Consider the following 24,659-nt stretch of genomic DNA (forward strand, 5'->3'; position numbering starts at 1 on the left):
TGAGCAACGCTATTTCGATCATGTGCTTATATGGCTTCCATATGATCTTTGTTGCCTGCCAGGACGGCAACATATACTACACATACCGACCTCCCCGCACAGAGTCAACGATCGACACCCGACAAGACGCCAATGAGTCAAATAGCCATATAGCATTCATACAACACAAGGCTGAACGCACCAACTCCCCGCTAAGCAGACAAATACGAGGGATCTCCGCCACACCAGAAGGGTCCTGGGGCACGGGACATTCTTGGCGCAGATACGAGATGAGAACGATGACTTGAATGTCCGAGGTTCGCCGTGCCATTCTATGTTCATGCGGTTTTTTAATGGAGTAGATGCTCCTGGAGGGGCGAAGCCAAGCGTTACTAGGAGTGCTTGATGTATATATAGGTGGGGAAAGTATCCGCTCCACATGAGCTCTGCCAGTTATTTCATATTTGCTTTTTCTAAAGGTCATATAAAAAGTCTTAGACAGTCATGCAGTCCCTCCAAGCACCCGCAGCGTATGTCAATGCTAGCCTTGACTCCCTTCTTTTCGCGGACATTACGCAGTTTGCCTTCTCTGTCGAAAAGAGTCTCTTCTCTCGGGCAGGAGACTGTGATATTGGAGAAGGTATAGATCCTAGTTTACCACCACCGCCACAATTAGTCGAACCGCCCTAACATATTTAGAATCCTGTGGACGAGGATGTTGCTCCAACCTCGCTACCTGTGTATGCCCTATCTTATTGTCATCTCTATGGCTTGAAGGTCCATTTTTTAATCTTGCAATTAGTGCGGAGATTCCTGCTGCCCCATATCGAGTAAATGCGTCGATTCGTCTGACGGGACCTGTTGCCGGTCCGGAAATGCCAAATGCGGACGTTCTGCTTGCTACGATACGGATTCTGAAATCTGCTGCGGGGAGAGTGGCTACCATTGTCCCAAGGATACCCAATGCTGTGGGACCAAATGTTGTTTTAGTGACGCGCATTGTGAAGATGGTGAGTGTGTGCGTGGGAACAGTGGGAAGACCCTGAGGGTCAAGGGTGGGATGGTAAAGGTCTGGGCTGTTGCGATTAGTTTGATGATATTGTTTGGATATTGATACATGGGTGCATGCTTTGAGTTTCATGTGTTGTAAATATTGTATTGTTGTTCTGTTCATGAGCTAGTCTTTCCTTCATTCGATTGAGTCTTTGTGTGGGTTTAATGAGGTCAGACCTAATTCGGTGTATGGAGTACTGAGCATCTGCAGCGATGCTGGTCGACTGCGAGTTGAAACTAGTATAGTTCAGTCGATCAGGGAGGCTTTGTACAGGAACTCGCTCTGTTGATAAAAGGGCTAATATGAGCCATGAAACCCAGCCAGGACCAGGCGTCCAGAAGACCCTCATGGGCAAAGGGTGAGCATCACCGTGCGCAAGCAACAGGGAGCCAGTGGCAATCAGATCGTGCTGCGCAGGCTACCCACGTGCAGCGAAATCCCTGGAAACGGCTGATGGCTGCTCAGCCGTAGGATATCTTGCGACGTCGTGAACCCCACGAGTTTTGGTCCCTCACATTAGCCGCTGTGGGGCAGCATAAAGTTTAGGTCAGTTGTTGGCCTCAGTCACTGTCAGCCGCTCCGTCCTCGCTAGGAATTTGTGAACTGGATCCGACATCGCTTTGACGCTGCGTATTCGTGCTTCGGCTACTGCCCTGCATCTGGCGTTCTGCCGAGGTGATTGCGCGCTCTCCAACGAACTTATCACCTGGCCATGGAGCCTGGCACACAGGGCACTGCTCCGCCTGTTGCATGCGGAAAAAGTTGCGGATACAATGGTCGTGGAGTCGGCCCGCACAGTCACGGTTACCACAACGTTGGCCCTAAGCAGTCAGCAGCTTTTTCCAACAAATACATAATGAATTTATAACTCACCATCGTGATAATATCCCTGCATGCAGCGCAGAATTTGATCTTGTCCATCCTCCGGCCATCCTCGTTCTCGTCATTGTACGTCGCCACTAACCATCCTCGTAGCTCCATTAACCCTCGCGGACTTAGACTGTAGAACCCCTTCCTACTCTTTTCGAGCCATCCCTCCTCCACGAGTTGCTTCAACACCGTCTCCGCTTGAGACATAGTTAGCGAGTGTGCGGCTCCGCCTTGACTCTGCGTCGCGTTACTCGACTCCCGACGGCTTGCATCTCCGGACGAGGCCTTGGCCAACTGTATAGCCTGCATGCCGCTGACAACCATCGCCTCGGACCGTCTCGTATTATTCGTATCGAACATGGCATCCAGGATGCGCTTGATGAAGGAAATCTCATCCGCGCTGTAAGTGGTCGCCAGCTGTGTCAAGGCGTCACTGGTGATATTGACAAGGGCATACACCCGTTCTGGTGTCTGATTCCCCGACCCTTCTGGATTTACCTGTGACTGGCGGAGTGTACTTCTGATTTCCAAGTCGAATGGTGAGATGGTGGTATTTGCGGCGGCAATGTACGATGCGAGGTCGTCTTCGGTGACATCTTCTGCTGAGACCGGCTCCCCTTCTGTTCGCACAATGTTAGTTCAATGTCTCACCATGAAATCGCTGGAAAGGCTCAATAAATACCATGCACAGAGAAAATAGCGGCCAGAACAAGCCTTGCCTCCGCAAAGGTCATGGTGGAGCGGGCCATAAAAGCTTGCAGAAATGCGCGGTTGCTATCGTCATAGTCACCCTCGTCATTACGGCTCGCCATGTTCGCTATGTGCAGTCTACCGAATGAAGAGTATATGGTTATGGCAGCGGGATCAGTAACGAGGGGTTTTGCGGGGAGAGAGCAGTGTAAAAGAGATGTTTAAACGCGGTCCACGCGCCTCCCGCGCCGGTTGCCAAGACCAACATTTACTTCCAGATGGGGTAATGCCGAGAAGCTCTAAACTGACAGTCGTTATTGTTAAGGTACTCTACAGGTATAAAAGCTTCAACCGAAGACAATTTGAATGCCATAAATCTCGCAACCAGGGCTTGATATCATAACAGTATAAGAAAAATTACAGTTGACAGAGGTCAATTCCCCAACGCCACATGCAGAACACAAAAAGCAAATCCACACCTAATATCTCCGCCTCGTCGGCTCCGGACTGGGGCTGCGACTGACACTGCGGGCGTCCCTGCCGCGCTCCTTCAGCCATTTCTTCGTGCTCAGGCGCAGTTCACGGTCGAGCTCATTGCTGGGGTCCTTCCGGTGAATGAAATTGCAGAATCCGCCACGCACACAGCCTTCGCCACTATTTAATCGACAACATGCTTCTCGGAAATCTGTGACCGGCGATAGTTCACAATATATCGGTCGCGCTGCATACCAGCGTGAATTCAAAGCGTCGCAGGCCTTTTGCGCATCTTCTTCGTACTTGAATCGGGCGTAGACGTTGCCGATAAGGTCTAGGGTAATAAACGTTAGTAGCAGCTCCATGGCTCGAGTATTGGGCGGGAAAGAACTCCAACTTACGATCATTATTGTTGTCACACACTACCAGTTCCTCTATCTCTCCGTACTTGCACATCTCACACCACACATCTTCGTAGAAAGCATCGAAGTGGTTCTGGAGCTGGCTGGGGTTCATCTTATTCTTTGGGTCGTATGCCGGGTTCTGGTACATGTTTGGCATCAGGATCGTCTGCGAGTATGAAGGCTTGACATGCTTCCGAGAACACCTGTCGCCGTGTCTGCATGCGCCGATCTTATAATAGAACGAACAGTTGACCTTGTCCTGTTCCGTGCCGAAGATGGAGGCGAGATAGTTGGCCATTGTTACAAGGTAATGCGCGCGATCCGGTCTTTAAGTTAGGAATTTAAGAACGTAAAAATTCAAGAGAGACTTTAGATCAAGAATGAAGGTAAAGGTGATACAAGACCTGACTCGATTATGTCAGGAAAGGTGAGCGCGTACCGTGCGGAGATGTCTGGAGAGAGCTGTTCCTTGAAGATTCTGGATAGCTCGATCACGTGCGTATCTCCGGCTGACTAACGTTTCCGCCTCAGGTGGCAATCATGCTTAATCCAACAATAATTTCAATAATATTTCCTTTCATAGTACAGGCAGACTCAAGTCTCTCGAACCACTAAAAGAACCGCACTTGACTTTGTGAAGCTCAATTAAGGCTTTTATCAGCTGCTCAGCAGCTTCATGATCTCCCTTCGAAAGGGAAAAAAAAAAAAAAAAAGAGGGATCTGAATCCATCCATGCGGCAGAAGTTGTTCGAGTGTCATGGTTCTGCGTTGTTGGTGGCTTCCGCCTACTGTAGTCATGGTTCTCTTTCTTCTGCGTTGTTGGTAGCTTTTGCTTACTGTAGTTAGTTATTATATAGTATTCAGTCTTAACGTAATCAGTAAACGAGCGGCCACCCCTACACCCATATAAAAATAAAAATAGTCAAAACACCATGAATTTAGACTCCTATAAAAATATAAGTAGTTCTATCGATTCGGGCAGTGCGTGATTTTATGACCCTGTACACCACAGCCAGAACATTTAGATAGGGCGCGCCTAGAACCCGATTTAGTACATTAAACCCTATCTGCCTATATAACTTCATCTGCCTGATTTCGGCGCTCTATGAGAATTCGGGCTTCAGATACTGATATACCTTCTTCAAAAGTAATCTATATAGTAGAGCGTTTTCGCTTTTTAATCTGCCTTTCGTTTTCAGCCTGATTATGCTCAAGTTGATGCTTTAATATTGTTACATTATAGAAAGCTTGTTCAGCGCCTTTTATTATTTAATTTAGGCCCGCTTTAATAGACAAATCAGGACTGCAATACCGAATTTTAAACAGCTTTTTAAAGCTAGATTCTGACTTATTCAGCTGCTTGACTATATAAGATATTATAAACACTAAGCTGCCTTGACTGCTAGGTCTACTACCCGAAGATATAGAGGTCTTAAGCTGAACTGTCAGCTCAGATAGAACAAACTCAGAAGATAGAGGAACTAGGCCAGTAGCTCTAAAAGCACTATACATATTACTACTAGTAAAGGCCTCTGTATAGACCTCAGGATATACATTCAGAAAATCGATTTTATCGATATAATTACACCCGCAGCGTATCTTAGATTGAACTAGGTCTCCGTACACGCGTTTCAAAGACAAGAAAACAGCAACATCAAGCGGTTAAAGCTTATGAGAAGCGTGCGCAGGCATACAAATTAATATAATATCATTTTCTGCATAGACCTGATCGAATCGAGATATTAGATAACTATCGTGGCCATCTAAAATAAGAAGACGGTATTTTCCCATAGATCGGCCGGTAGTAAGAGATATAAAATAATTCTGCAGCCAACATAGACCAATCTCATTACTTATCCAGCTATTAGGACTAACCTAAATCCTCCAATTAGAAGGAACCTTGTTATCCTCGTACCAGGCCTCCATATACACCTTGCCTTTGAAAATAATACAGGGAGGTAGAGCCTATCTATTAGAATATATATATTCTATAGCAGTAACCCATTCCCAGTTCCCTGGCTGTAATAAAAATAGCCTGCCTGGTACATCAGATCTAGTAATAACTTTGGCTATAGCTATCAGATCTATTACAAATCCTGTTTTATCAAAATTATAGATTTTGCTTGAAGCTATACCGTACTTCTAAATAGTCTAATTTACCTGCTCAAACCAAGTACCTAGAATCTTAGGATCCTCTACTTTAGTATGTTAATATTTATAGCGATATACAAAGCAGGTTTTAAGCTCAGGTGTACACTTAATAAAGTTGTATACCCATTTCTCCCCTATAGTAATAGGGGAGAGGTAGTATCATATTTTAAAAGCAGAATATTGGCCATTTCTCGTGTGATTGATAGTAGCGGTATGCTATGAGAGATAGAGGGTTGCCGACCTCCTACTAAGGGTAGGGGTCGCTACGCCCTTTATATACATAGGGTAGTTAAGCAACGTAGGGTTAAGCCCGTGGTGCAGTCACTAGGGCCGTAGCTGAGGGGAAAGGTCCCCCTCACGTAGCTCTATAGTACCGTTACCTCAGCGTAGCTGCGATCACAATATATTTAATAGTTTATTTAATAGATATTTAAAATTTAATTTATACTATTTTAATTACTATATCTAGGTTTTTTTTTACTCCGGAAATGGTAGTGATTGTCGTTACTGGTCGGCCTCGACTGTCGCAGTCTATTCGAGACTGCCCACCAGTTCCAATAACTGAATATGGGGAGTGAAAATATAATCGATTAGCGCCCTTTGAATGGACTAGACGTCAACAGCAATTATCAGAGTAAATTTTGGCTACGTTTTACACTGATCGATAGTCCCGCTATTAGCTCCGTAGTCCCGCTATGGTCCCCTGTCCTATTCTATACTCAAGGCCGTATCTAGTCTCGAGGACGGCGAAATTCCCTACAATATTAACTTAGAGAATCATACGAATCGGGTCCATTAATGTACAACCAATAATATAGCAATAATACTCCTAAAATTCACTATCAAATAATAATTCAACCTTCCCACTGGCGTGTATAGTGTCCTCAGATAATATCCATGATTGGTCTTGCCGTGCTGTGATATAGAAGTGGGATGGCCACCTTCTGTGCATATTTTGTCCAATAAGTCGACCAAAGAGTGTTGATATCATTCATTTCCTCCAATAACATATGCGTGTTGACTCTGGAACTGTGCTCAAAAATATTTGTCTCGCATGTAATTCTAGGACCAGTAAGAAATCCGTCTTTATAATCAGTTGAGACTATGATTTTATGACCATCAAGCGCTAGAGTCTCGGGATCTTTATTTAAAAACTTCCGTTTCACACGGAGGCTAGCAACAATAAGCGAAGATAGAGAATATCGAGGAGTGGATAGTTTTGAAGCTTCACTATATAAGGCAGCGGCCACAACTGACACGGCCGAACCGAAGGAGTGTCCATAAAGTGCCAATGATGATATATGGGGAATTTTGTGATATTGGTTCCATATCATAGGAAGCATTTATCCTGAATCCACCGACCCTGCTCGATAATATATATAGAATTGTTTGGAGTACGCGGTAGTTGGGAGGAGCCATCAAAGCCCGGTCGGTTAATTGCAATTGGGATCCCAGCTTTCTGAACAGAGATGTTGACTAAGTGGGCTTCATCGACATTGAAACATTCAGTGGAATAAGTCCCCCCATGCAAAACGACAATCGGCTATAGTGACACGGAAGGCAATGGCCTCTCAGGATCTACTAGGGATCCACAGTTCTGACTAGCTCTCTGTTGTTTCCGTAATCAGCCCCACTAAAACTGATTATTTGTCGAGCTGTATACCGATTCTGGAATAGCCAAATTTGCACCTAACTCATGAGAACCACCCATATAGCTTCCCATGATCTGACGTTCAAAAAGTCCTGTATCCATATGTCACGAATTCTACCCAGTGGGTGGTATGTGGCCTTGCTTTTTCCTTGGTTCACGCTTATTGATCGTCCAAGAGGCCTTATCCTCGAGCTGCATCCCCTTTTTGGAAGAATAACGTTCCCTATCCGTGTCTTCGCACACCCGCACCGCGTCCCTTTCGTAGGAAGTCAATACATCATAGGCATTATTAGTTTATAAGCAATTTGTCACCCTCGGCGGCTCTACAGAATATAAATTCCCGGGCAGAGGACTAAATCTATCTGCACTTATTCACTTCTTCTTATCAAAAACCACCAATAATATATTCGCTTTCCGTTCGCTATGGCTCCAACTATTCTTATTATCGGTGCAACCGGAAACACCGGCCGCAGCCTGACCGAAACCCTACCTGGGTTGCTTCAGAAAAGCAAAGCACTATGCAACCACCAAGTGATCGGTCTGACGCGATCTATGGATTCTCCAGTTGCAAAGAATCTCGCAAATGTCCCTGGCGTTCAGATGATGGAGAAAAATTGGGTCGACATCACCGTCGACTGGCTGAAGGAACACGAGGTTGTTAGGGCCTACGTCGCATGCCATAACAATCCGAATCAGTTTGCTGAGGAAAGCACCTTTCTTGTGAACGCCCTTTATGCCCAGCTGGAGTATGTTGTTCGAATCTCAACCACTGCCGCAAATGTTCGCCCAGACTGCAAAGCCTACTATCCACGCTCCCATTGGGCAATTGAGGCTCTTTTGAGCTCGCCCGAATTTAACAGTCTAATGTGGACCTCACTTCAGCCAAACCTCTACTTGCAGTGGGGCCTCGCTCCTGCGGTTGACTTCATCAAGAAGTACCGCGAATCTAGAGTGCAGGGAAGACTGAGTTTTACTATATCGAAGGATACACCTATGGGTCTTATTGATTCGAACGAGATCGGGATTTTCGCTGCCCATCTCTTGGCCCAAGAAAATCCTGCACGGCACAATAAGGCAAAATATGTCCTTAATGGACCGGAAGACCTCACTGGGGCGCAAGTCGTTGAGATGGTCGAGCAGCGTACCGGTATTAAGGTTAAGGATGTTGGCTATGAGGAGTTGCTCGCATTAGCTCAGGCGAGCTATGAGAAGGTATATGCGAATACAGGGGAGTCAAAGAATGTTATTATGACTGGAAGACATGCTCTAGAGACTCTATGGGAAGGTAAATGCAGAGCTTCTACCACTAGCAAAGAAGTTCTGGAGATTGCAGCACCTAAGCGTACACCAACTGATGTGCTAAGGGCCATGTTGGGTGAGGAATAAGGTATGGTACTGGTCTGTGATACAGGTACCAAATACATTTACCGGGTGGTTCACTATGGGCAAACGAACGGCAGGGAAGAGGTTAGAAGGCTCAGAAGCGAGATGGATGGCTCTGATAGAAGGATTCAGTAGGCTAGAAGAGGAGATGAAGAAATTATAAACCAGGACATGATCAAGTATATAATATTGTAGACTCCGTGTTGCTCTCCCTGGTTCTGCGCACTTCTATCCCACACAATTCGGTAGGACGTCCACGGTGGCGGATTGTCATAAACAAATTGATTATTCGCCATTTCCCAGGAATTCAAGCAGGATACCTATCGGAGGCATCAATTATGAGCCACTCGAATGTCTAATAACGTGAGGCTAGTCACGGCCACTAGTAGCAGGTAGAGGTTAAGTGACTAAATCCAGTAAGCTAACATAGGTGATATGAACCATAGTTGACCACGGGAAGTGCTAAACCGACACCCACAAAGTCCTCCCATATCTATCCAGCTTCAACGTTCATCAGCAGGGTAGCTCTGCGTTACTTTGGGCCGCTCGAACTGGCAAAACCAACCTCGCAAAACAGCTGTTAAGGAACCACCAGGCAAATGCAAATGCCATGGATCGTAAATTTCGCACGTCACTTTTCTACACTAATGAGAAATTTGTTTTCATACTTCTTCTGGAAAACGCAGCAGCGATTAACTGGCAAGATACGAAAAAACAAACACCTCTGCTATACGCTCTGGAGAGGGGACTTTTGTCTATGGTATCGGTTTTATTGAAATATTTCAACCCAGCTATGAACATCAAAGACTACAAGGGTCAAAATGCTATATAGTATACCATCACCTATCGCAATGAGAACCTAGTACGACTCCTATTGGAGAGACAAAGCGATATATAGATAGTGGACTACAAACAAAGCACTCCACTCAGCCTGGCTATTACCAAGAAAAGTGTAGCTATTACCAAAATACTATTTAGTCACTCGGAACTGAATCTATCACGACTGGTGGACAGAGATTATTTGCTTTGCTTAGCGGCAAGAGCAGGCCTGAAGGAAATTGTTTATAAGAGTTGCACGCGGGTCGGGTTTTTGATAGATCTCCCTGCACCCGACCCAAAACCCGCTAGGTTTAGGCCTCCCCGACCCGCGGGTTTCCCCGCCAACACTAGGCTAAACCTAATTAGGTAAGATACTACTTATTAATTACAGATGTTATCTAAATAGGCCTAGTATAAAATCTTTTTAAGCTCTATATCTCTACCAATTCTATATATATAGAATTGATATTATATATATATATATATTCTAGATCTATATAAAAATCTAGAAAAAATCTAGAAAAAATCTAGAAAATCGATGTTATAATACTAAGAAAAACCCGCTCGGATTCCCTATATCTGGACCGGGTTGGGGTGGGTTCGGGTCGGGTCTAGCGGGGAACCCGTGCCACTCTACTTAATACCCTTTCAAAGCTTACTTATACTTTTACTTATATTGAAGTTAAACTGTTATTATAACATTTTTATCTGAAGAGAGAATTCAAATTTGTATTAGTACCACTAAGTATAAAAAGCCTAAGGTCTAAAGGTCTAAGATTCTTACTCTAAGTTTTATCTTGGCCTATGAAAACATGGATTTGTAGGCTGTCCTCTAAGGAGAATGGCCCGGCAGTACTAAATAATAGGCAATACCCGCCTGAAACCTGGCGGCCTGGGCGGCGGGAACAGGTCAATAAGTCGCGGTACAATCTGCGGGCAAATGGCAGTCGGAGAATGAATATGTTGCTCATATATGTCCATACTATTCTAATATATTAAATGTACTGCTTTGCCCACCTATTAAAATTGTCCCACCGCCATTTACTTTCAGAATCGGCCTTTCTCCACGTTTCAACACCACCGATGACGCCGGGCTTGGAACTGTGATACCTATTGACTGTGATAATCGTAGGTTCACCGAAGCAGTTGAAGAGGAGTTCAGGGACTCTTGGGCGTCTTCAACTATCGCTTGGTGCTTTGTGTTGCTCTCGACAGCCGTGCCATTCATTCTCCTACTCGAAACATACACCTGGCGAAGCAGGTCGTCCGAAACGTTCCTCCGAGATGACGTCTATATAATCGGCTGTATCATCCAGCCAATGGAGCTACTAGAAAAGCTGTACATACCCCAGATTTCGGACATGCCTCGGCTTATACTGGAATCTACACTAGCCTATTTGGCTCTAGGGTCAGGCAACTTGAAGGATTCCACATGCGCTTATAGAAGACTACCATTGGCTGGGGGCCGATATAGGGCACGTTGTCCAATCTCTACGATTTCATGATTGAGGCTTAGAGCTTCGGGCTTTCCTTGGCAAGAAAAAACAAGAGAATAAATTCCCCTGGTGCTGTCACACCTTAACCCTATTAATTGCATCAATTTTGCATAATGTACCCGCTGATAGCGGAATTGAACAAAAAATAAACTATCCCAGTCATGCTCCCCCGTAAACGCCAAAGCCAAAGGCCCAGCGCCATAGTTTTTCGCATCCTTCTCTTCGCGACCCTAATTGCAACAATGGCCTACGGCGCCGTCGCCCCACACCAAATGTACAAAGTCACAGCCGAATGCGTCCTAATCGGCATCGTGGGGCTATCTATGGTCGTGCAGGTTTATATCACCTGGGCCATTTTCGCCTGTTGTCTGCCGTATACACCTTGGTTTGGTGTTGTTCTTGACGGAGTTTGTGTATTGGGCTGGATAGCAGCGATTGTGGTCCTCTCGTACTGGGATCGTGCCGTTGTTTACATGCCGCGGGAGGGTGATCCGGGGGAGTGGTTCGTGTGTGCGAAGGCGCATACATGGGATAAAGTCCTGACGGACGATGGAGTGGGCCTTTGGATTAATATTCTTTGGTGTGAGGTTGAGGTTGATGGACGCGAGAGGCTGGTTGGGAATGGAGCTGCGCGCCAGCAGTTACATGCGCTTATAGGGCTTGCTTCTGTTTCGCTTTTCTTCACGGGGTTGACTCTGTGGTGGACGATCAGGAGGCGCAATGACTATTTTTGACTATGTGAAGCCGTCTGGCTCTACGACTGAGCATCGTGATATGGAAGGGAAGGGAGAAGGGGCGTATTCTACGGCCTTATATAGAAATTGCATAATCTAGTTAGGCATGAGACTGGTCTCACTTCTCTTGTCAGTTAAATTAGCTTCAATTCTGTGTCCACATTGCCAAACAGCTATATCTACCGTAGGTTATACAGACACGACTAACTTCTTCGCACTAACACCTTCAGCCAACAGATCAATAGCCTCCTGTATACGCCCTAGCCCTTTCCCGACAACCTCTGGCTGCGGCCTATACTTTATCCATTCCTCTTCCATGGCTATAGTCAGCCATTGCCAGATAGCCTTTCCAACCCCACTTTGACCTATATCCGTGGCGAAGTTAGTGACAATTTGCACACCTTTCGTTGCCTTTTGCTCTGCACCTGGTATCTCCGATGCCACCAATTTCCTCCCATCACACCTGTCGAGGATTTCGCACATAGCATCCAAATCCGAATCACTCGCAACAGCCCCATAAGCCCCAACCACCTCTTTACCCCTCAGATATGTCACAATATCATCAATGAGCGTCGAATCGCTCTGATCAAAACACATGCTTGCTCCAAGTCCTCTAACAATCTCATGATTCCTCTTACTCGCCACCCCGACAACCTCATAGCCAGCCTGGCTAGCCATTTGCACACCACACGCACCCACACTGCTACTTACACTTCAAATTAAAAGCGTCTTCCCTCTAGGGGACCTTGTCCCATGATTAGAAGGCACCCCCAGCCTAAGGTTCTGCTCCGCAAACAAACAACTAGCAGCAGTATTCATTCCCAGTGGCAATACAACGGCATCCTCGTATGCCACCCCATGGGGGATTTTGGCAATGGAAGGCACCTTCAGAACCACATATTCTTGGAAGGCCGAATAACAGTACTTGCCGTCCTTCCTGTTCAATGGACCGGCTGCACCAATGACACGATCACCGGGAGTATACACTTCAGCCAGGGTGGGGTGAACTTCCACGACCTCCCCGGCGAAATCGCAGCCTAGAATTGCCGGGTAGTCATTCAAGAGAATTCCGAGTTTCTGGATGCCGACATCGGCTGGATTCAGGGCTATCGCTTTGGTTTTGATGACGAGTTCATTAGCTGAGGGAGTGGTGTATGGTGCAACGTCTACAACGCTGTTGGGTGATTGTTTGGCCATGAGCCATGATGCGCGGTTGTTAGGAGGCATGGTCGCTTCTTCAACAGGGGTGAAATAATTCGGCGGGATTATAAACGACTGACAGAAAACAGAGACGATAACCATGCGTATGATATCAAACGTTGAAACATAGGTCCTGATTTATGAGTAACCTTCGTGGAGTATATCTTGAGAGAGGCCGGGGATAGCGGTGGTAGGGATGGGCATCGGTACTATCGGACTTAATGGATATCCGCCTAACGTCAGATCTACGATGCTCTCTACTGGATTCTACAAGGCTACTGTGGACAATACTAGTAGATAGCGAATGCAGTGACGATTGGTATTGCTCTCACTTGTCCAACTCGGAAGGAGTGTCTGGATTGTAAAGAACGAACAGGCTTGGGACTTCTTCATCAACCACCCTCTGCTGCTGGGGCTCCCTCACAACTCTCTCCACCTACTTAATTTTCTTATACTTCAAGCCCATATGCCCTTTTGTGGCAAGAGCATTCAGAATTGCCGAGAACGTCTTAGGCTTCGTAATTTCAAATATATAATCGATCATGCTCAGCAACACAGTTCCCACAGCTGTTGAGTTTCAGGCTCATGATTTGCACTTGATAAAAGAAGCTAAATCATATCGGGAGCTTGTGTATACGGACGTCCCCAAGGATTGGGGGTGGGAGATTGTTGACCATCTTAACGACACCGTCGAGCGACCATGCCGGTAATAAGAACATATACTTAGCATTTACGTTCTCTGAAGTCTAAATTGATATTTTCATTTCAGGAAACACTATGATGCAGTCAAACGTGTCTTCTGGGTTCGTGTGATGCCAGAAGAAATCCACGACTGTCAAAAGTGGTGGCACGATCAGCTATGTAAATGGATTTCAACTAGACAACTGACAACAAATGACCTGTTAGGCCTTCGGCCCGGGGTCGGAACCAGTCAGTTTACTTTATCTAACTTGTTTGTACTGGTACTGTTGCTGATATCGATATTGAAGGAGTCCAAGGTACTATAGTCAATCCCTTTCACCAACCGGACTCTCTTCTTTTGTATCTAATCAGGTATAGATCATATTTTCCATACCCTCACAGCCGAATACTAATACCCCTGACCAGATTTCCCTCCCGCAGCGCATTTTATTTGGCCCAGGTAGCCAGAGAGTGCTTGCATGGGACATAAACGACCTTCGCCGGATCATAACTGCTGCCCTTGGATTCATGGGTCTTGTACCAGCCTAAATTAGATGTGATGACACAGTTTATACCAGTATTCTGGTTGCTTGACCCGGTTGAGTCAGCTATGAGCGAATGTTGACAGACTCTTGTTGACTGGATGTTTGTCTATTGAGTTTGGGATCTGATAGCGCTAAACTAATAGCCATTCCCCTATAACAAACTCATGGATAGCTGGTGTGTTATGGAGGTACTAGGGTTACCAGTTTGAATATGTACCGACAATTACAGCTACGACTTTGATATAAACAGGAATGTTTAATTGACGCGACTACTGCGAGGTATACTAGTGATGTTGTCAAGCCACGGACAAGCATGGTATGTCGTATCTATAGGGTATTATGCCTTCCTCGGCAAGCAGTTAGCAACCTCGTATCCATGGCTTATAAATAAGGGCACGGGGGCTCACAACTCTGCGCTCAACTTTACGTGTTGGCACGAGTACCTCTCGTATAGTTCAGGGCTTCATGTCCTACCTCATCCGCCCGACAGGCCATTCCGTCAAGCCCGACATTCGACTTATCAGCCTACCACTAGCTGCGAATCAAGCAGCAACCCCTGTTAAAACAGACCTTGTTTAGATCTCCGGTCTCAATTTCTTTCTATTACATTGCGTCTACTGATCGCAGGGCACTAAATTGGCTATGAGAGTCCTAGTATAAGTATTCAGTCCCTACTTATATTATGTTATTGTTCCTGTTTCCTTCGTTCAGATCCCTGACCTTAGATTGCTAAGCGAGCCCTGGTAGAACCAGAGCTTCTTTTCCGGGGGAATGTTGCAGTGTGGTTTTCTTAGTTGGTGTTTTAATTAGCAACTAAGTATTTACTACGTCGCCCATGACCTAGTTCTAGTGAAATAGTCATTTAAATCTCTATTTTGGCCACAGATCCACTGTCCAGTCCACGGTAGCCCTTTCAGGACCTTAGTTCCTCGATTTCAATACAATATGTACGTAGTAGTGAAGAGTGGTAAGATACTTAGGGTTGCCTAAGCACACGTAATGAAGGTGATGTGGGTAAGTTTACCTGGTCTAGAATCACTCATCGATTCGTGGCGATCTTAGAGCATGACTAGAAAGACTTATAGGTAGAACTGAGTATTCGGTTCTATTTGTCGTGGCTAAGGTGTCTGTTGCTTTTGCTACATGGAAATATGAACAGTAAAAACTATCCTAAGAGAATTGAATGTATGTAACATGCAGAGCATAAAATACATTTTTTTTCTTTTATTTACTGAAGACATTTCTGGGTCTGGAGCAACCGTTCATAGAGTCGCTGCAAACTATATATTTGCTTCATGAACAGAGTAAGTAAACCTGTATTTCTTCTTGGGTATCATAGTTCAGTAGTTTGCGATATAGTATTCTTAGGCAAAACTTTTGGGCTGAGAACGATGTTTCCGCAGACCGAGCAGTGTCACACCGTATAACGTATATGGAAGTGATTACTTTCCGTAGCCACAACCACGCAGTTCGAATAAGTCGGGTGACATTTAACCATCATAATCAGATTCCGTGGGGATGTATGGAATCGACGCGTGACCTGTTAGGCGATAGTGGTCAAGAATCCAAATTGCTGTTGGACGTTTGTAAAGGGGAAATATCAGTGATGAGTCGACTTCACGACAATTTCGGGCGCTTGGGGTTCGGCATTCCAAATCCTCCACGCATGCGCTTCTTCTCCATTGTCTCCATTTCCTGCTTCATGATCCTTTCCTGCTCACTCATCTTCTTGGGAGCTTCCATCACGGGGCCCTTCTTCCCGGCAAGGGGGTTCTTCTTCGCCGCAGCAGCAAACACATTCTTCGGTTTCTTGTCACCCAATGACATCGACAGTTTGACTGCCGGCTTTGGCGCATCCTGGGCAGGAGCAGGAGCAGGAGCCGGGGCCAGAGCAGGGGCCGAATCTGGAGATGCAGAAGTAGCAGCAGGTTCCGGCGTCGCCGAAGAAGCGGCCTTATCCTTTTCCTCGGGAGACTGTGGTTTCGGGGATTCGGTTTTCGACTCGTCGCTCGCCTTCGAACCAAAGCCAATATTAAGCTTGACTTTCTCACCCTCCTTCCGCTGCAGATTTCTCGCTTCAGGATCTATCTCCTCCTCCCTGTCCGCATTGTGCTTCGCGCGCTCAACCTGCTCCTGAATCTGTCGTTGCTCCCTCTCCTCATCACCACGATCCTGACGCTCTTTCTTCGAGAGTGCCTCTCTCCGCCTCATTGCCTCCGGACTCCGATCGATATACGCAATAAAAAGACCCTTCTCCGTCTCCTCAACGCGACAAAGTCCTTCCCGTCCCAGATAAGCCACAAACTGCGTAAGACTCTTCCATTTTGTAGCGTTCAAATGCACGTGCTATACGCATTCATTAGCCCCTATCCAACGCGAACCACGAATTCGAAAAGAAGAAGAAAGGCAACTCACCGTCTTATCCGCAACTATAGTCTGGTAAAATATGTTGGCGTGTATAGCTTTTTCCTGGTGAGACGTCCTCAACTGAGTAAGGAAGTTATTCAAAAAGTCCTTGCTGTACTCTTCGATATATTTCTTCGGATCCTCGCCAACCAAAAGCGCGTTTCTTACGTGGCTTTCGCTTTGAGTGTGACTATGTTTGAGGAATCCATGGTTAGTATACTGGGGGCTATGCGGGAGGAGGCAATGTTTCACTTACCATTTGAAACCGTTCTCATCTCGGCATTGCTTCTCGCACATCTGACAGTACCATCGGAGTCGCTGAAGTCCTTTCTGTGTTTGGTCAGTTCATTGTTGTTCTCGGATGCTTGCGGTGGGTTAGATGGGACGTACGGATTTGATCTTGTTGCTGATGGCCTTTGTGCTTCCTGCTTCTGCGCGCGGCATTTTGAGAGATAGTGTGTGGCGTAGGTCCCGTGAGTGGACTGCGAGGCTTGTTGGAAGTACGATGGGAGCTCTTCGGCTCAGGTAAAAGGCGTAGGTGTCAACTGTTCTTTCAGTCTTTCGTGGTCATATATTTGATATCATGAGAAAGTCGCGACGGCGGAGACAGGCTGAGGCGGAAATAAGATAAGCATCCTTATCCTAATCACGTGATGTTCTAGAAAGCTCGCTACCCCATATTAGGTTAGCTCATATATAGTTCAATTTGTACCTCAGGCAGACAAAAGGTACTATGTAGACACCACATACAATGGACCCAATGGTGGAACAGTTCGATTACAACGAACTTACAAATAAAGAATACCATATGTAGTACTATACCTAGGAATACCAACCAGACTCCACCTATCCTACCGCATCCTGACAAAGGGTTGCTTTTCTAATCAAGGACGCCATCACGTAGAATACAATAACCATATGTGAGAAGACCAAGTGTCATGTTCAACAAAGCTCCGACGCATTAAACAAGGCCGTAGGGGGAGAAACATTTTCTTGTTGAATTCAACTCTGTTTGACATAAGACAAAGTGTCGAATTCGATATACTAATTCTATTAAGGACAATCACATGGAATATTCATGGATTGCAGAGGGCCCATTCTCGTTATACTCCACACGGGTCATGAACCCCTTACTGAGACCTTGATCAATAACGAAAACAACCTTAGAAGCAACTTGGGCTCCTAGGAATACCGCTTCCTCCATGCCATGACCGCCACTGGGCGCACCTGGGCCACCAGGCCCAGCGTTGGGGCCGTTGTTCATTCCTGCAGACCCGCTGGTCCCAGGAGCGTTGGAGTTGCTGTGCTCCTTCCATTCGGGGAAGTACTCTGGGGGCTTCAGCGTCTTGACGGATGTTGGGGTCTGAGAATGGCCGGTAGACCGATAGTGGGAAGCCATAGAAGGATCCATTGATGGGGTTCCCGGCATGTTTCCAGCCGCCGGATTGTTCGAATGTGTTGCAGCAACAAGCAGAGGGTTCACTCCGTGGCCAGGGGTATTGTACGGTCCGGATTGACCAGGTGCGGGAGTGTTGGTTCCTCCCGTCGGCATGGGGGTGGAGAAATTGGAAGGGAGCTCAGAGGTAAAAATGGTGGCAGATGGCGAGAGAACGAACTTTTGTGTGATGATGTTAAGCAGGGCTTGGGTGAATCCTACATCCGTTGATTAGCGAGTCTGGCCATATTAGGTCCCAAAACAAGGTGCATACCCTTAATCTTACTGCCGTTACCAACAACGACCAACGAATCCCAAAGTTCGCTGCGCTTGCTGGCATCGGGTACAGCAAGAATAGTATGGTGGATCTGTGTTGCAATATCTTCAAGGATATTGCTGGTTAAACGCTCCCCAGTTTGTTGCTTCGGAGTGGCAGACAGGAAACGCTCAACACCGACTTCGATCTCTCGTGTCTGGCGGATGTAACGTGGAGGAGCGTTGGGCGCATCCTTTTCCGGCTCCAATCGCGCGTACTCCTCGTATTGGAACGAGGCCTTCTCTTTCTTGGAATTGGGAAGACGAATGGGCTTCCCACTTTGGTCAACCGAGCCCTTTTTGGAACTCGACTTCTCGGCTTTCTCTTTTTCTCTGTTTGCTAGGAACTCGCTGGTATTGCCGCTGACAATAGCTGCAACATCCAGCACGCCCTCATCTTCATCTTCTCCATTGGTGCCTTCCGGGCCAGTTTGAGTGCCTTCACCAGGACCGCGGGGAACGGCATCCTTAGGACCTCCTTCTTGTCCTCCCGTAGAAGCCGAAGCGGCAGGGTTAGGGTTTTGTCGTGCGGTGGCAGCGGTGCCAGGCAAGGGCGTTCCAGCAGGTAGAATTTCGGTAATGTTACTCCTCTTCAACTGCTCACACATCTCTCTTGTGAAGCCCTTCGACCCCAACAGCTCTTGAAGTCTGTCGGTCATGTAATCTCCACCGCAACCTTTCAGGGCAATCCCTCGTCCGTGCTCATTAACAAGGAAATCCGTGACAGCGGTGACATCCACTTTCCCTTTGCCAACATCGACAACCGCCGCAGTCGATGTACCGTATCCATAGCAAATGGCGAGCGCGGAATCCATCATGCAGAAGGCGGGCGTCTTGAACTTCTCAAACACAAATTGCGTGATTGCCTCTCGGTCGCGCGCTGACCAGGCCGGTTGGGAGATAAGCATAATCGGCGTGTGAAATGGGGGGCTGAGGGTATTGTGAACATGTGTTAGGAGAGCAAAGAAACACGGCCAGTCGACAATGTGCCCGTTCTCGATGGGGTAAATAGCACCCTCATCCGATGTAACATCCTCCTCGTAGAAGATCTCCTGGGCCTCTTTTTTCGTCTCCCCGTTGGTTTCCTGGCCCTCGGCTGCCTCTTTTTTGCTCTCTTGCTCTCCATTTTCGGGCTTGGGGGCGGCCTCGTTGTTGCCTGTGCCTTCTGAAGCGGAGGGTTCCGCATCTTTCATCTCCACATCCTCCTTGGGCACGTCCGTCCCATTGCTAGGTTTCTCCTCCTGCCGCCGCTCGCGGATCTTATATGGTTCATATTCGCCCTTCTTTTCGGCAGGGAACATCCGGGTGGGAAAGCGAAAGCGAGCGGGTGTGAATGATTCGGGAAGACCCAGTTGCGCCAGGGTCACCTGCGAGCCTGGCGCAATTATCTAGAGGGACGGGATTAGTACGGGGTGATCCCGGATCCTGGGACGCAGTGAATGGCGGGTGACGTACCAAAATGTGCTCATCTTTGAAAGGCGGCATGGTGGACGATGAAGCTTGGGGAATCGTCGCAATGCTTTCGCGGCCTCAGGATGCTCCGCGGTGTTTGCAGCCGGCGACACTTTGCGCGCGCGGGAGGTTGGGCGGCTTCCCGTTTGGGTTAAGCGCGGCCGTTACGTCTGTGCTTCCACTTAAAAGAGACAACCCAATCTACTAGAACTGCTATAACATAAAGGTCGACAATGCATACAATGTGCCTATTGATACGGTAACTGCGTATCTTGAGCCTCAAAAGTATTATGCCTCACTATTCACGGATTTCTTAATCTACCGTAGATAGGAAAGGTATGTTGATATCGTAAATTACAGCCCATACACAAGTAGTATTACATACGCCCAAGTATTTCGTGAACTGAACAGCAAGAAGTCGAGAAATCAATGCAACTATACTAATGGAAAAGAAAGAAAAATAAAATAAAATAAAATAAAAGACCGGCCAACCCGTTCAGAAACCATGGTTTCAATCCCAGACAACCTAAACTCCGAGATTCTTCATCCGAAAGACAAAACTCCAAACCCATTCCCTCTATGACCAGCAAGAGTCAAACGCATTTCATATTCATATATCCAACTCAGTCATTTATTCCGGGGCAGCGTGGTACTTCTCCGTAGCAGAGCGGAACAACTCCTGCTGCTGTCGTAACAGCTCCTCTTCCGACAGTCCACTCTGCTCCATCTTGCTTTGCTTCTTTTCTCGCGACTATTATGCAATATACGCGTCAGCAAATCCGTCCTCTAAACACAGCACATAGTGATTCCACTAACCTTCAACTGCTCCTTGTGCTCCTCGGCCACAGCAAGCACGTCCGGGATATAATCGCCAAAACCAAGATCACGCAGAGCCCGCTCTACGTGCTCACAGGCGATTGTTTTCTTGGCCTCTTTCTCGCTGATGTCATTGGCTTCGGAGGAGATCAGGGTGATGAACTCGACGCAGCATTCCATGAGGAGATCGCGAGCGTCTTTGGAGAAGGCCTGACCAGAAGAAGGGGGTAGAATTTCGGTGATAATTTTTTGGACCGTCGCTAAATAATCGCGATCAGTTAGGATGGGGTGCGCTGGCAGTAGATACGTAGAGACGTCGTGTCGCCATCTTCAGACGACAAGGTACGCGTAGGCGAGACATTTGGCGTAACGACACTCGGGCGAGGAGCTTGGGATGATCAAAACTGAGTGACTCGGATGCATACCTTTAGGAAGCGACAGGTCATCATTCGCTGTGTAGTAGATCGACAGTCAGCACTATTCCGCCAGCTTGCGCCAAGACTCAGGAACACAATACTTACAACTGAACTCGCGATCTGACATGATGTCCCTTGTTGAAGTGAAATGGTTGGAAGAGAAACACGCTCACACGCACAGGAAAGACGTCGTCAAGGTGAAGGATCACTTTTTTTCCCAATGCGCGGGGACTATACTTACAATAAATAGTAGCGTCGATCGAATGCCAGACGCGGACTGCGTCGGCACGGAACAACCAGTGGGTACTTGCGGCAGAATCCTACCGCTTTGGGGACTACTTCTTAGCTCTGCAACTTTTTTTTTTCCTCTTCTCTTCCACACACACTCTTTCCCACAACAATGGGAAGCGAGAATGTCCTTATGATGTTGAGGAATTCAGAACTTTTCAAACGGTAGCTGTGTGCAGCACTAACACGAATGGTATGTTTATTTTCTTTCCTACATTCCTTCTCCTACAATGATGAACAATGTTGTCGCCCCTATCATACCTTTCATGGTGACGTACACTGTCCAAGCCAAACGGACTACTGAAAATTATTTACACTCTTTTGCTTTGTCATGAAGAGATTTTTGTGGCCTTCACTGACAGTTTTGAAGTAATCTAGAAATTTTTCTCATAGCTTACGAATCGGACCACATTATGATGAACCTGTTATGACAAGGTAAGCTTCGAGCTTTTTTCTTATACCTACAACTTTGTATGATGAACAAATACACATTCCATGCTAAGTATGAAGGTGCTCTGCATCTAATGCTTATGAAAATGTACCTGCTTTTCATCTTTCGGCTGATTACTATACCACTTTGCTGTTCTATTTCTATCATATTCTCATATGGTGGTTTATGCTAACTGTCTGTAAAGCTGATAGGTTGTAATTTACGCCTGGAAGGCATCAAGGGCCTTGTCGTTCCACCTGTTTGGGTCAGCTTTGTCGTAGGGTCAAGGATCGTAGAAACTTACGAAAGAAATTTGCCGGACAGTTCCTTAGGGCCATCAAGCACCAACTTGGCCATGACATGACCAGGCTGTTCGGGTTTGAGGAGTTTTCCCTCCTTGTGGACCGTAGTAAACTTGGAATGGACCTGGGGTTCCAGCGTCGTAGCATGGTCTTCTCTCAGCTCGCGTTGCATCTCGGTGTCAACCATACCGGGCCGAATGGAGATTGTCGTAACGTCAGGCTCTTCCTCGCCCAAGCTAAGCGCAAGATGGTTCATCGCGGCCTTAGTTGCACCATACAGACCCCAACCCCTGTAGGCCGACACGGCAGCACCGGAAGAAGTGAAGACAAGCTTGCCCTTCGTCTCGCGAAGTGCTGGAAGACCAGCTTTGATCTGCTCGACCAATTAGTGCCCATTCACCTTGACACCTTGTCAGGAAACTTATGGAACTCACAAAGGCAACAAAGCTGATGAAGTTTACGTCGAATCCGTGCTTCCACTGCTCAGGATCGGCTTGAGCAATCTTGCCCACTTGTCCCAGCACACCATGGTTCAAAACCATTCCGTCCAAACGGCCGAACGACTTGAGGGCTAGGTCGACGGCCTTCTGGCCGATGGACAAATCAGCGAGATCGCCATTGAGCACCTCCACCTGCTTGGAATATTGCTCCTTGAGCTGCTGAAGTGGCTCGACACTACGAGCGATCACCACGACGTTGTGCGATTGAGGGGAGGTGAGGAGGTATTTTGCGATTGCGAGACCGATGCCTGCAGTAGATCTTTGTTAATAACGCCGGTATTGACGGCTCTGATATAGTTTTGCTGACCTCTCGAGGCACCGGTGACAATAATTGTCTTGGCAGACATTTTCCGAGGCCGGGTTTATGAGAACAGGTTTTAGGATGAGTGAGGGGAGAAGTTGTTTGGTTTGGATTGACTTCGAAGGTACCGAGGTCGAAGATGTGGAAAAGTGACGAGCTCCCATTGGCGGTGATGTAATTTCTGCACCAGATGAGGGGCAGATACCTCAGGCATTGACAATCATGTGGGGTGCTGCATCGATAAGCAACTCTCTTCCTCTAGTGATATATATATATATATATATATCTCAACCTCACTTAAGATCAAACTCGCTGTCTGCTGATTATGGCATTGGATTACTATCTCCACCTCATCGTAAAAAGGGATCAACCAAAGCTACCCTCAGGAGTCACATACAAAACTCATAATGCTCGAATTCCGGACGAGCACAACACCTTACTGCTCTAGCTTAGGTGTCATACAAAATTGCACTCATCGAGCGGCCCACGCTTCTTCAATCGCGGATAAGAACTGATCAGCAATGAGAAAGCCTTTCTGCTTCAGTTTACTAATAAAATCCACTATGCGACTCCGTTCAGACTTGTATCTCCTCGTCATGCTGACTGTATACAGAGTCGGGGCGTAGAAAATAGCCTCAAGGTATGAATTGTGAAGACCATTTTCGGCATGTTCCAGGGCATTCGTGGCTTGTTCATAACTCATCTGGTGTGTCATAACTGGAAGTTCACAATTCAGCGAGAGCCAAACCGAATCGCAAAACATCAGCGAAATATCGACGTTAGCGCAGTAGTAAAACGCTAACATGACGTTCGTAAGGTTCCTGCCATTCTCCCTAGTGTACCATAGCAGAGAGTCAATGATATCCCGCTGGAATCGGGACGCAATACAGGTCAATTCTATGCCCTGGTATTCATGTTCAGATAATTTCCTTCGGGGGAATTTGCGATTTGCGGGATCCAGCTGCAGACCTAACTTATCACTCTTGGTCTTCCAATCTGCCGTCCTGCAATTTGTTAATTTCACTGTCGTGCCTACCCGAAGAATGATATTCTGCTTACAACCACTGTAACTTAGCCCACATCTCAAGGTCTTCACAGAAGTAGTCCAGGAGCTGATCATCGGACAATGCGGATGTATCCTGCCCATGCGAAGGCAGATGGTCCACCCTTGAACCCAAATCGTGCGAACGAAAGGATAGCGCAAAGTCGAGGTCTTGCTCTAGACAAAGAGCCCTCAAGGCATTCATGATACGAGCTAGCCTGCGCATCGACCGCAGGAGAGGTGTCAATGGTGCGGAAGATTTCCCATTTCCCCCGACAAAGGCATGCAATTGGCAAACCCACGCACACCATGATCTCCCTGAAATGTCATCTAGAATCTAGGGTCTGTAAGCCAAGAATCGTAAATTCTTTACTATGGTGACCAAATATTCATTACCTGAACGAAACTTAGCAGGAGAGCACAGGCTAGAAGGACATCCGGTTTGCCATCACTGGCCACCTCTTTGATGCCGAGTGCAACCGACCTCTGCAGCTGGCGCCATTGACCAACTAGGCCTCTTTTCTCATTCTTCGAGAATGTCAGCAAATTCGGGTTACGAGAGGCGTAGAAACCGCCCAACAGCGAGACTGTATCTTGTAGTATCTTGTTCTCCTGGATCATTGATGCCATTGCATTGATAGAAAACATGGTAAGAAATGTTGGTGAGAGCCCAAGAGCAAAGAAGAATGCATTGGTATAGTGCCCAGACCTGTCTGTTGATAGTGGCTTGCATGGCCGTGGGTCAAGGGAAGGATAGCTTTGAACAATGGACAACGTGGTTCCCGATGCGCATGGCGAGGCGCACTCCACTCCCTTTCGCTTGCA

The 24,659-nt window shown here is 46.9% G+C and overlaps 11 protein-coding genes across 11 annotated transcripts; 2 read left to right on the forward strand and 9 right to left on the reverse strand.

Moving 5' to 3' along the window:
* Positions 1-487: 487 nt before the first annotated feature.
* Positions 488-1,247, reverse strand: BDV27DRAFT_42634 (uncharacterized protein). The gene has a single exon (XM_032076609.1). The coding sequence runs from the start codon at positions 1,151-1,153 to the stop codon at positions 629-631; it is 525 nt and encodes a 174-aa protein (XP_031931529.1). The 5' UTR covers positions 1,154-1,247; the 3' UTR covers positions 488-628.
* A 301-nt stretch (positions 1,248-1,548) lies between these two features.
* BDV27DRAFT_42632 (non-structural maintenance of chromosomes element 1 family protein) lies at positions 1,549-2,779 on the reverse strand. The gene is made up of 3 exons (XM_032076608.1): positions 2,586-2,779; positions 1,907-2,523; positions 1,549-1,854 (listed from the first exon to the last, which is right to left on the reverse strand). The coding sequence occupies exons 1-3, from the start codon at positions 2,713-2,715 to the stop codon at positions 1,594-1,596; spliced, it is 1,008 nt and encodes a 335-aa protein (XP_031931530.1). The 5' UTR covers positions 2,716-2,779; the 3' UTR covers positions 1,549-1,593.
* A 177-nt stretch (positions 2,780-2,956) lies between these two features.
* Positions 2,957-3,904, reverse strand: BDV27DRAFT_122335 (zinc finger CCCH domain-containing RNA-binding protein). Its single transcript, XM_032065598.1, has 2 exons — positions 3,469-3,904; positions 2,957-3,401 (listed from the first exon to the last, which is right to left on the reverse strand). The coding sequence occupies exons 1-2, from the start codon at positions 3,767-3,769 to the stop codon at positions 3,073-3,075; spliced, it is 630 nt and encodes a 209-aa protein (XP_031931531.1). The 5' UTR covers positions 3,770-3,904; the 3' UTR covers positions 2,957-3,072.
* A 3,848-nt stretch (positions 3,905-7,752) lies between these two features.
* BDV27DRAFT_122336 (NmrA-like family protein) lies at positions 7,753-8,815 on the forward strand. Its single transcript, XM_032065599.1, has one exon. It carries the CDS (start codon positions 7,826-7,828, stop codon positions 8,657-8,659), a length of 834 nt encoding a protein of 277 aa, XP_031931532.1. The 5' UTR covers positions 7,753-7,825; the 3' UTR covers positions 8,660-8,815.
* Positions 8,816-11,079: 2,264 nt separating this feature from the next.
* On the forward strand, positions 11,080-11,768 carry BDV27DRAFT_122337 (uncharacterized protein). Its single transcript, XM_032065600.1, has one exon. The coding sequence runs from the start codon at positions 11,133-11,135 to the stop codon at positions 11,703-11,705; it is 573 nt and encodes a 190-aa protein (XP_031931533.1). The 5' UTR covers positions 11,080-11,132; the 3' UTR covers positions 11,706-11,768.
* Positions 11,769-11,894: 126 nt separating this feature from the next.
* Positions 11,895-12,932, reverse strand: BDV27DRAFT_167988 (zinc-binding alcohol dehydrogenase family protein; the record flags this gene model as incomplete). The annotated part of the gene is made up of 2 exons (XM_032074649.1): positions 11,895-12,417; positions 12,451-12,932. 2 exons carry the CDS (start codon positions 12,930-12,932, stop codon positions 11,895-11,897), a joined length of 1,005 nt encoding a protein of 334 aa, XP_031931534.1.
* Positions 12,933-15,520: 2,588 nt separating this feature from the next.
* BDV27DRAFT_42645 (putative C2H2 finger domain protein (Kin17)) lies at positions 15,521-17,089 on the reverse strand. Its single transcript, XM_032076610.1, has 4 exons — positions 16,928-17,089; positions 16,794-16,867; positions 16,547-16,727; positions 15,521-16,477 (listed from the first exon to the last, which is right to left on the reverse strand). Exons 1-4 carry the CDS (start codon positions 16,979-16,981, stop codon positions 15,749-15,751), a joined length of 1,038 nt encoding a protein of 345 aa, XP_031931535.1. The 5' UTR covers positions 16,982-17,089; the 3' UTR covers positions 15,521-15,748.
* A 269-nt stretch (positions 17,090-17,358) lies between these two features.
* On the reverse strand, positions 17,359-19,817 carry BDV27DRAFT_42648 (putative chromatin remodeling complex subunit (Arp9)). Its single transcript, XM_032076611.1, has 3 exons — positions 19,743-19,817; positions 18,247-19,675; positions 17,359-18,190 (listed from the first exon to the last, which is right to left on the reverse strand). The coding sequence occupies exons 1-3, from the start codon at positions 19,770-19,772 to the stop codon at positions 17,601-17,603; spliced, it is 2,049 nt and encodes a 682-aa protein (XP_031931536.1). The 5' UTR covers positions 19,773-19,817; the 3' UTR covers positions 17,359-17,600.
* Positions 19,818-20,099: 282 nt separating this feature from the next.
* Positions 20,100-21,190, reverse strand: nctB (negative cofactor 2 transcription regulator complex subunit NCB2). Its single transcript, XM_032065601.1, has 4 exons — positions 21,077-21,190; positions 20,981-21,007; positions 20,556-20,815; positions 20,100-20,490 (listed from the first exon to the last, which is right to left on the reverse strand). The coding sequence occupies exons 1-4, from the start codon at positions 21,096-21,098 to the stop codon at positions 20,371-20,373; spliced, it is 429 nt and encodes a 142-aa protein (XP_031931537.1). The 5' UTR covers positions 21,099-21,190; the 3' UTR covers positions 20,100-20,370.
* Positions 21,191-21,745: 555 nt separating this feature from the next.
* On the reverse strand, positions 21,746-23,038 carry BDV27DRAFT_122346 (SDR family oxidoreductase). Its single transcript, XM_032065602.1, has 4 exons — positions 22,799-23,038; positions 22,426-22,739; positions 21,994-22,364; positions 21,746-21,946 (listed from the first exon to the last, which is right to left on the reverse strand). The coding sequence occupies exons 1-4, from the start codon at positions 22,836-22,838 to the stop codon at positions 21,910-21,912; spliced, it is 762 nt and encodes a 253-aa protein (XP_031931538.1). The 5' UTR covers positions 22,839-23,038; the 3' UTR covers positions 21,746-21,909.
* Positions 23,039-23,162: 124 nt separating this feature from the next.
* BDV27DRAFT_122347 (uncharacterized protein) lies at positions 23,163-23,785 on the reverse strand. The gene has a single exon (XM_032065603.1). It carries the CDS (start codon positions 23,595-23,597, stop codon positions 23,265-23,267), a length of 333 nt encoding a protein of 110 aa, XP_031931539.1. The 5' UTR covers positions 23,598-23,785; the 3' UTR covers positions 23,163-23,264.
* Positions 23,786-24,659: the final 874 nt, after the last annotated feature.

This window comes from Aspergillus caelatus, assembly GCF_009193585.1.
Source record: "Aspergillus caelatus strain CBS 763.97 unplaced genomic scaffold BDV27scaffold_22, whole genome shotgun sequence".
In the NCBI taxonomy this organism is placed as follows: Eukaryota; Fungi; Ascomycota; class Eurotiomycetes; order Eurotiales; family Aspergillaceae; genus Aspergillus; species Aspergillus caelatus.

What these genes read in the sequence shown, in the direction of transcription:
- BDV27DRAFT_122336 (XM_032065599.1), top strand. Translation starts at nt 7,826, where the DNA reads ATGGATTCTCCAGTTGCAAAGAATCTCGCAAATGTCCCTGGCGTTCAG.
- BDV27DRAFT_42648 (XM_032076611.1), bottom strand. Translation starts at nt 19,772, where the DNA reads ATGCCGCCTTTCAAAGATGAGCACATTTTG. An exon ending in TCAAAGATGAGCACATTTTG is followed by an intron (nt 19,676 to 19,742) that starts GTACGTCACCCG and finishes CCGTCCCTCTAG; the next exon opens with ATAATTGCGCCAGGCTCGCA. An exon ending in TAACGGCAGTAAGATTAAGG is followed by an intron (nt 18,191 to 18,246) that starts GTATGCACCTTG and finishes CAACGGATGTAG; the next exon opens with GATTCACCCAAGCCCTGCTT.
- BDV27DRAFT_122347 (XM_032065603.1), bottom strand. Translation starts at nt 23,597, where the DNA reads ATGTTAGCGTTTTACTACTGCGCTAACGTCGATATTTCGCTGATGTTT.
- BDV27DRAFT_42645 (XM_032076610.1), bottom strand. Translation starts at nt 16,981, where the DNA reads ATGCCGCGCGCAGAAGCAGGAAGCACAAAGGCCATCAGCAACAAGATC. An exon ending in TCAGCAACAAGATCAAATCC is followed by an intron (nt 16,868 to 16,927) that starts GTACGTCCCATC and finishes GACCAAACACAG; the next exon opens with AAAGGACTTCAGCGACTCCG. An exon ending in GATGAGAACGGTTTCAAATG is followed by an intron (nt 16,728 to 16,793) that starts GTAAGTGAAACA and finishes CCTCAAACATAG; the next exon opens with TCACACTCAAAGCGAAAGCC.
- BDV27DRAFT_122346 (XM_032065602.1), bottom strand. Translation starts at nt 22,838, where the DNA reads ATGTCTGCCAAGACAATTATTGTCACCGGTGCCTCGAGAG. An exon ending in TGTCACCGGTGCCTCGAGAG is followed by an intron (nt 22,740 to 22,798) that starts GTCAGCAAAACT and finishes GATCTACTGCAG; the next exon opens with GCATCGGTCTCGCAATCGCA. An exon ending in TCATCAGCTTTGTTGCCTTT is followed by an intron (nt 22,365 to 22,425) that starts GTGAGTTCCATA and finishes TTGGTCGAGCAG; the next exon opens with ATCAAAGCTGGTCTTCCAGC.
- BDV27DRAFT_122335 (XM_032065598.1), bottom strand. Translation starts at nt 3,769, where the DNA reads ATGGCCAACTATCTCGCCTCCATCTTCGGCACGGAACAGGACAAGGTC. An exon ending in GTGTGACAACAATAATGATC is followed by an intron (nt 3,402 to 3,468) that starts GTAAGTTGGAGT and finishes TTATTACCCTAG; the next exon opens with ACCTTATCGGCAACGTCTAC.
- BDV27DRAFT_42634 (XM_032076609.1), bottom strand. Translation starts at nt 1,153, where the DNA reads ATGAACAGAACAACAATACAATATTTACAACACATGAAACTCAAAGCA.
- BDV27DRAFT_122337 (XM_032065600.1), top strand. Translation starts at nt 11,133, where the DNA reads ATGCTCCCCCGTAAACGCCAAAGCCAAAGGCCCAGCGCCATAGTTTTT.
- BDV27DRAFT_42632 (XM_032076608.1), bottom strand. Translation starts at nt 2,715, where the DNA reads ATGGCGAGCCGTAATGACGAGGGTGACTATGACGATAGCAACCGCGCA. An exon ending in CGCTATTTTCTCTGTGCATG is followed by an intron (nt 2,524 to 2,585) that starts GTATTTATTGAG and finishes TTGTGCGAACAG; the next exon opens with AAGGGGAGCCGGTCTCAGCA. An exon ending in GCAGGGATATTATCACGATG is followed by an intron (nt 1,855 to 1,906) that starts GTGAGTTATAAA and finishes CTGACTGCTTAG; the next exon opens with GGCCAACGTTGTGGTAACCG.
- nctB (XM_032065601.1), bottom strand. Translation starts at nt 21,098, where the DNA reads ATGTCAGATCGCGAGTTCAGTT. An exon ending in GTCAGATCGCGAGTTCAGTT is followed by an intron (nt 21,008 to 21,076) that starts GTAAGTATTGTG and finishes TCTACTACACAG; the next exon opens with CGAATGATGACCTGTCGCTT. An exon ending in TGACCTGTCGCTTCCTAAAG is followed by an intron (nt 20,816 to 20,980) that starts GTATGCATCCGA and finishes GCGATTATTTAG; the next exon opens with CGACGGTCCAAAAAATTATC.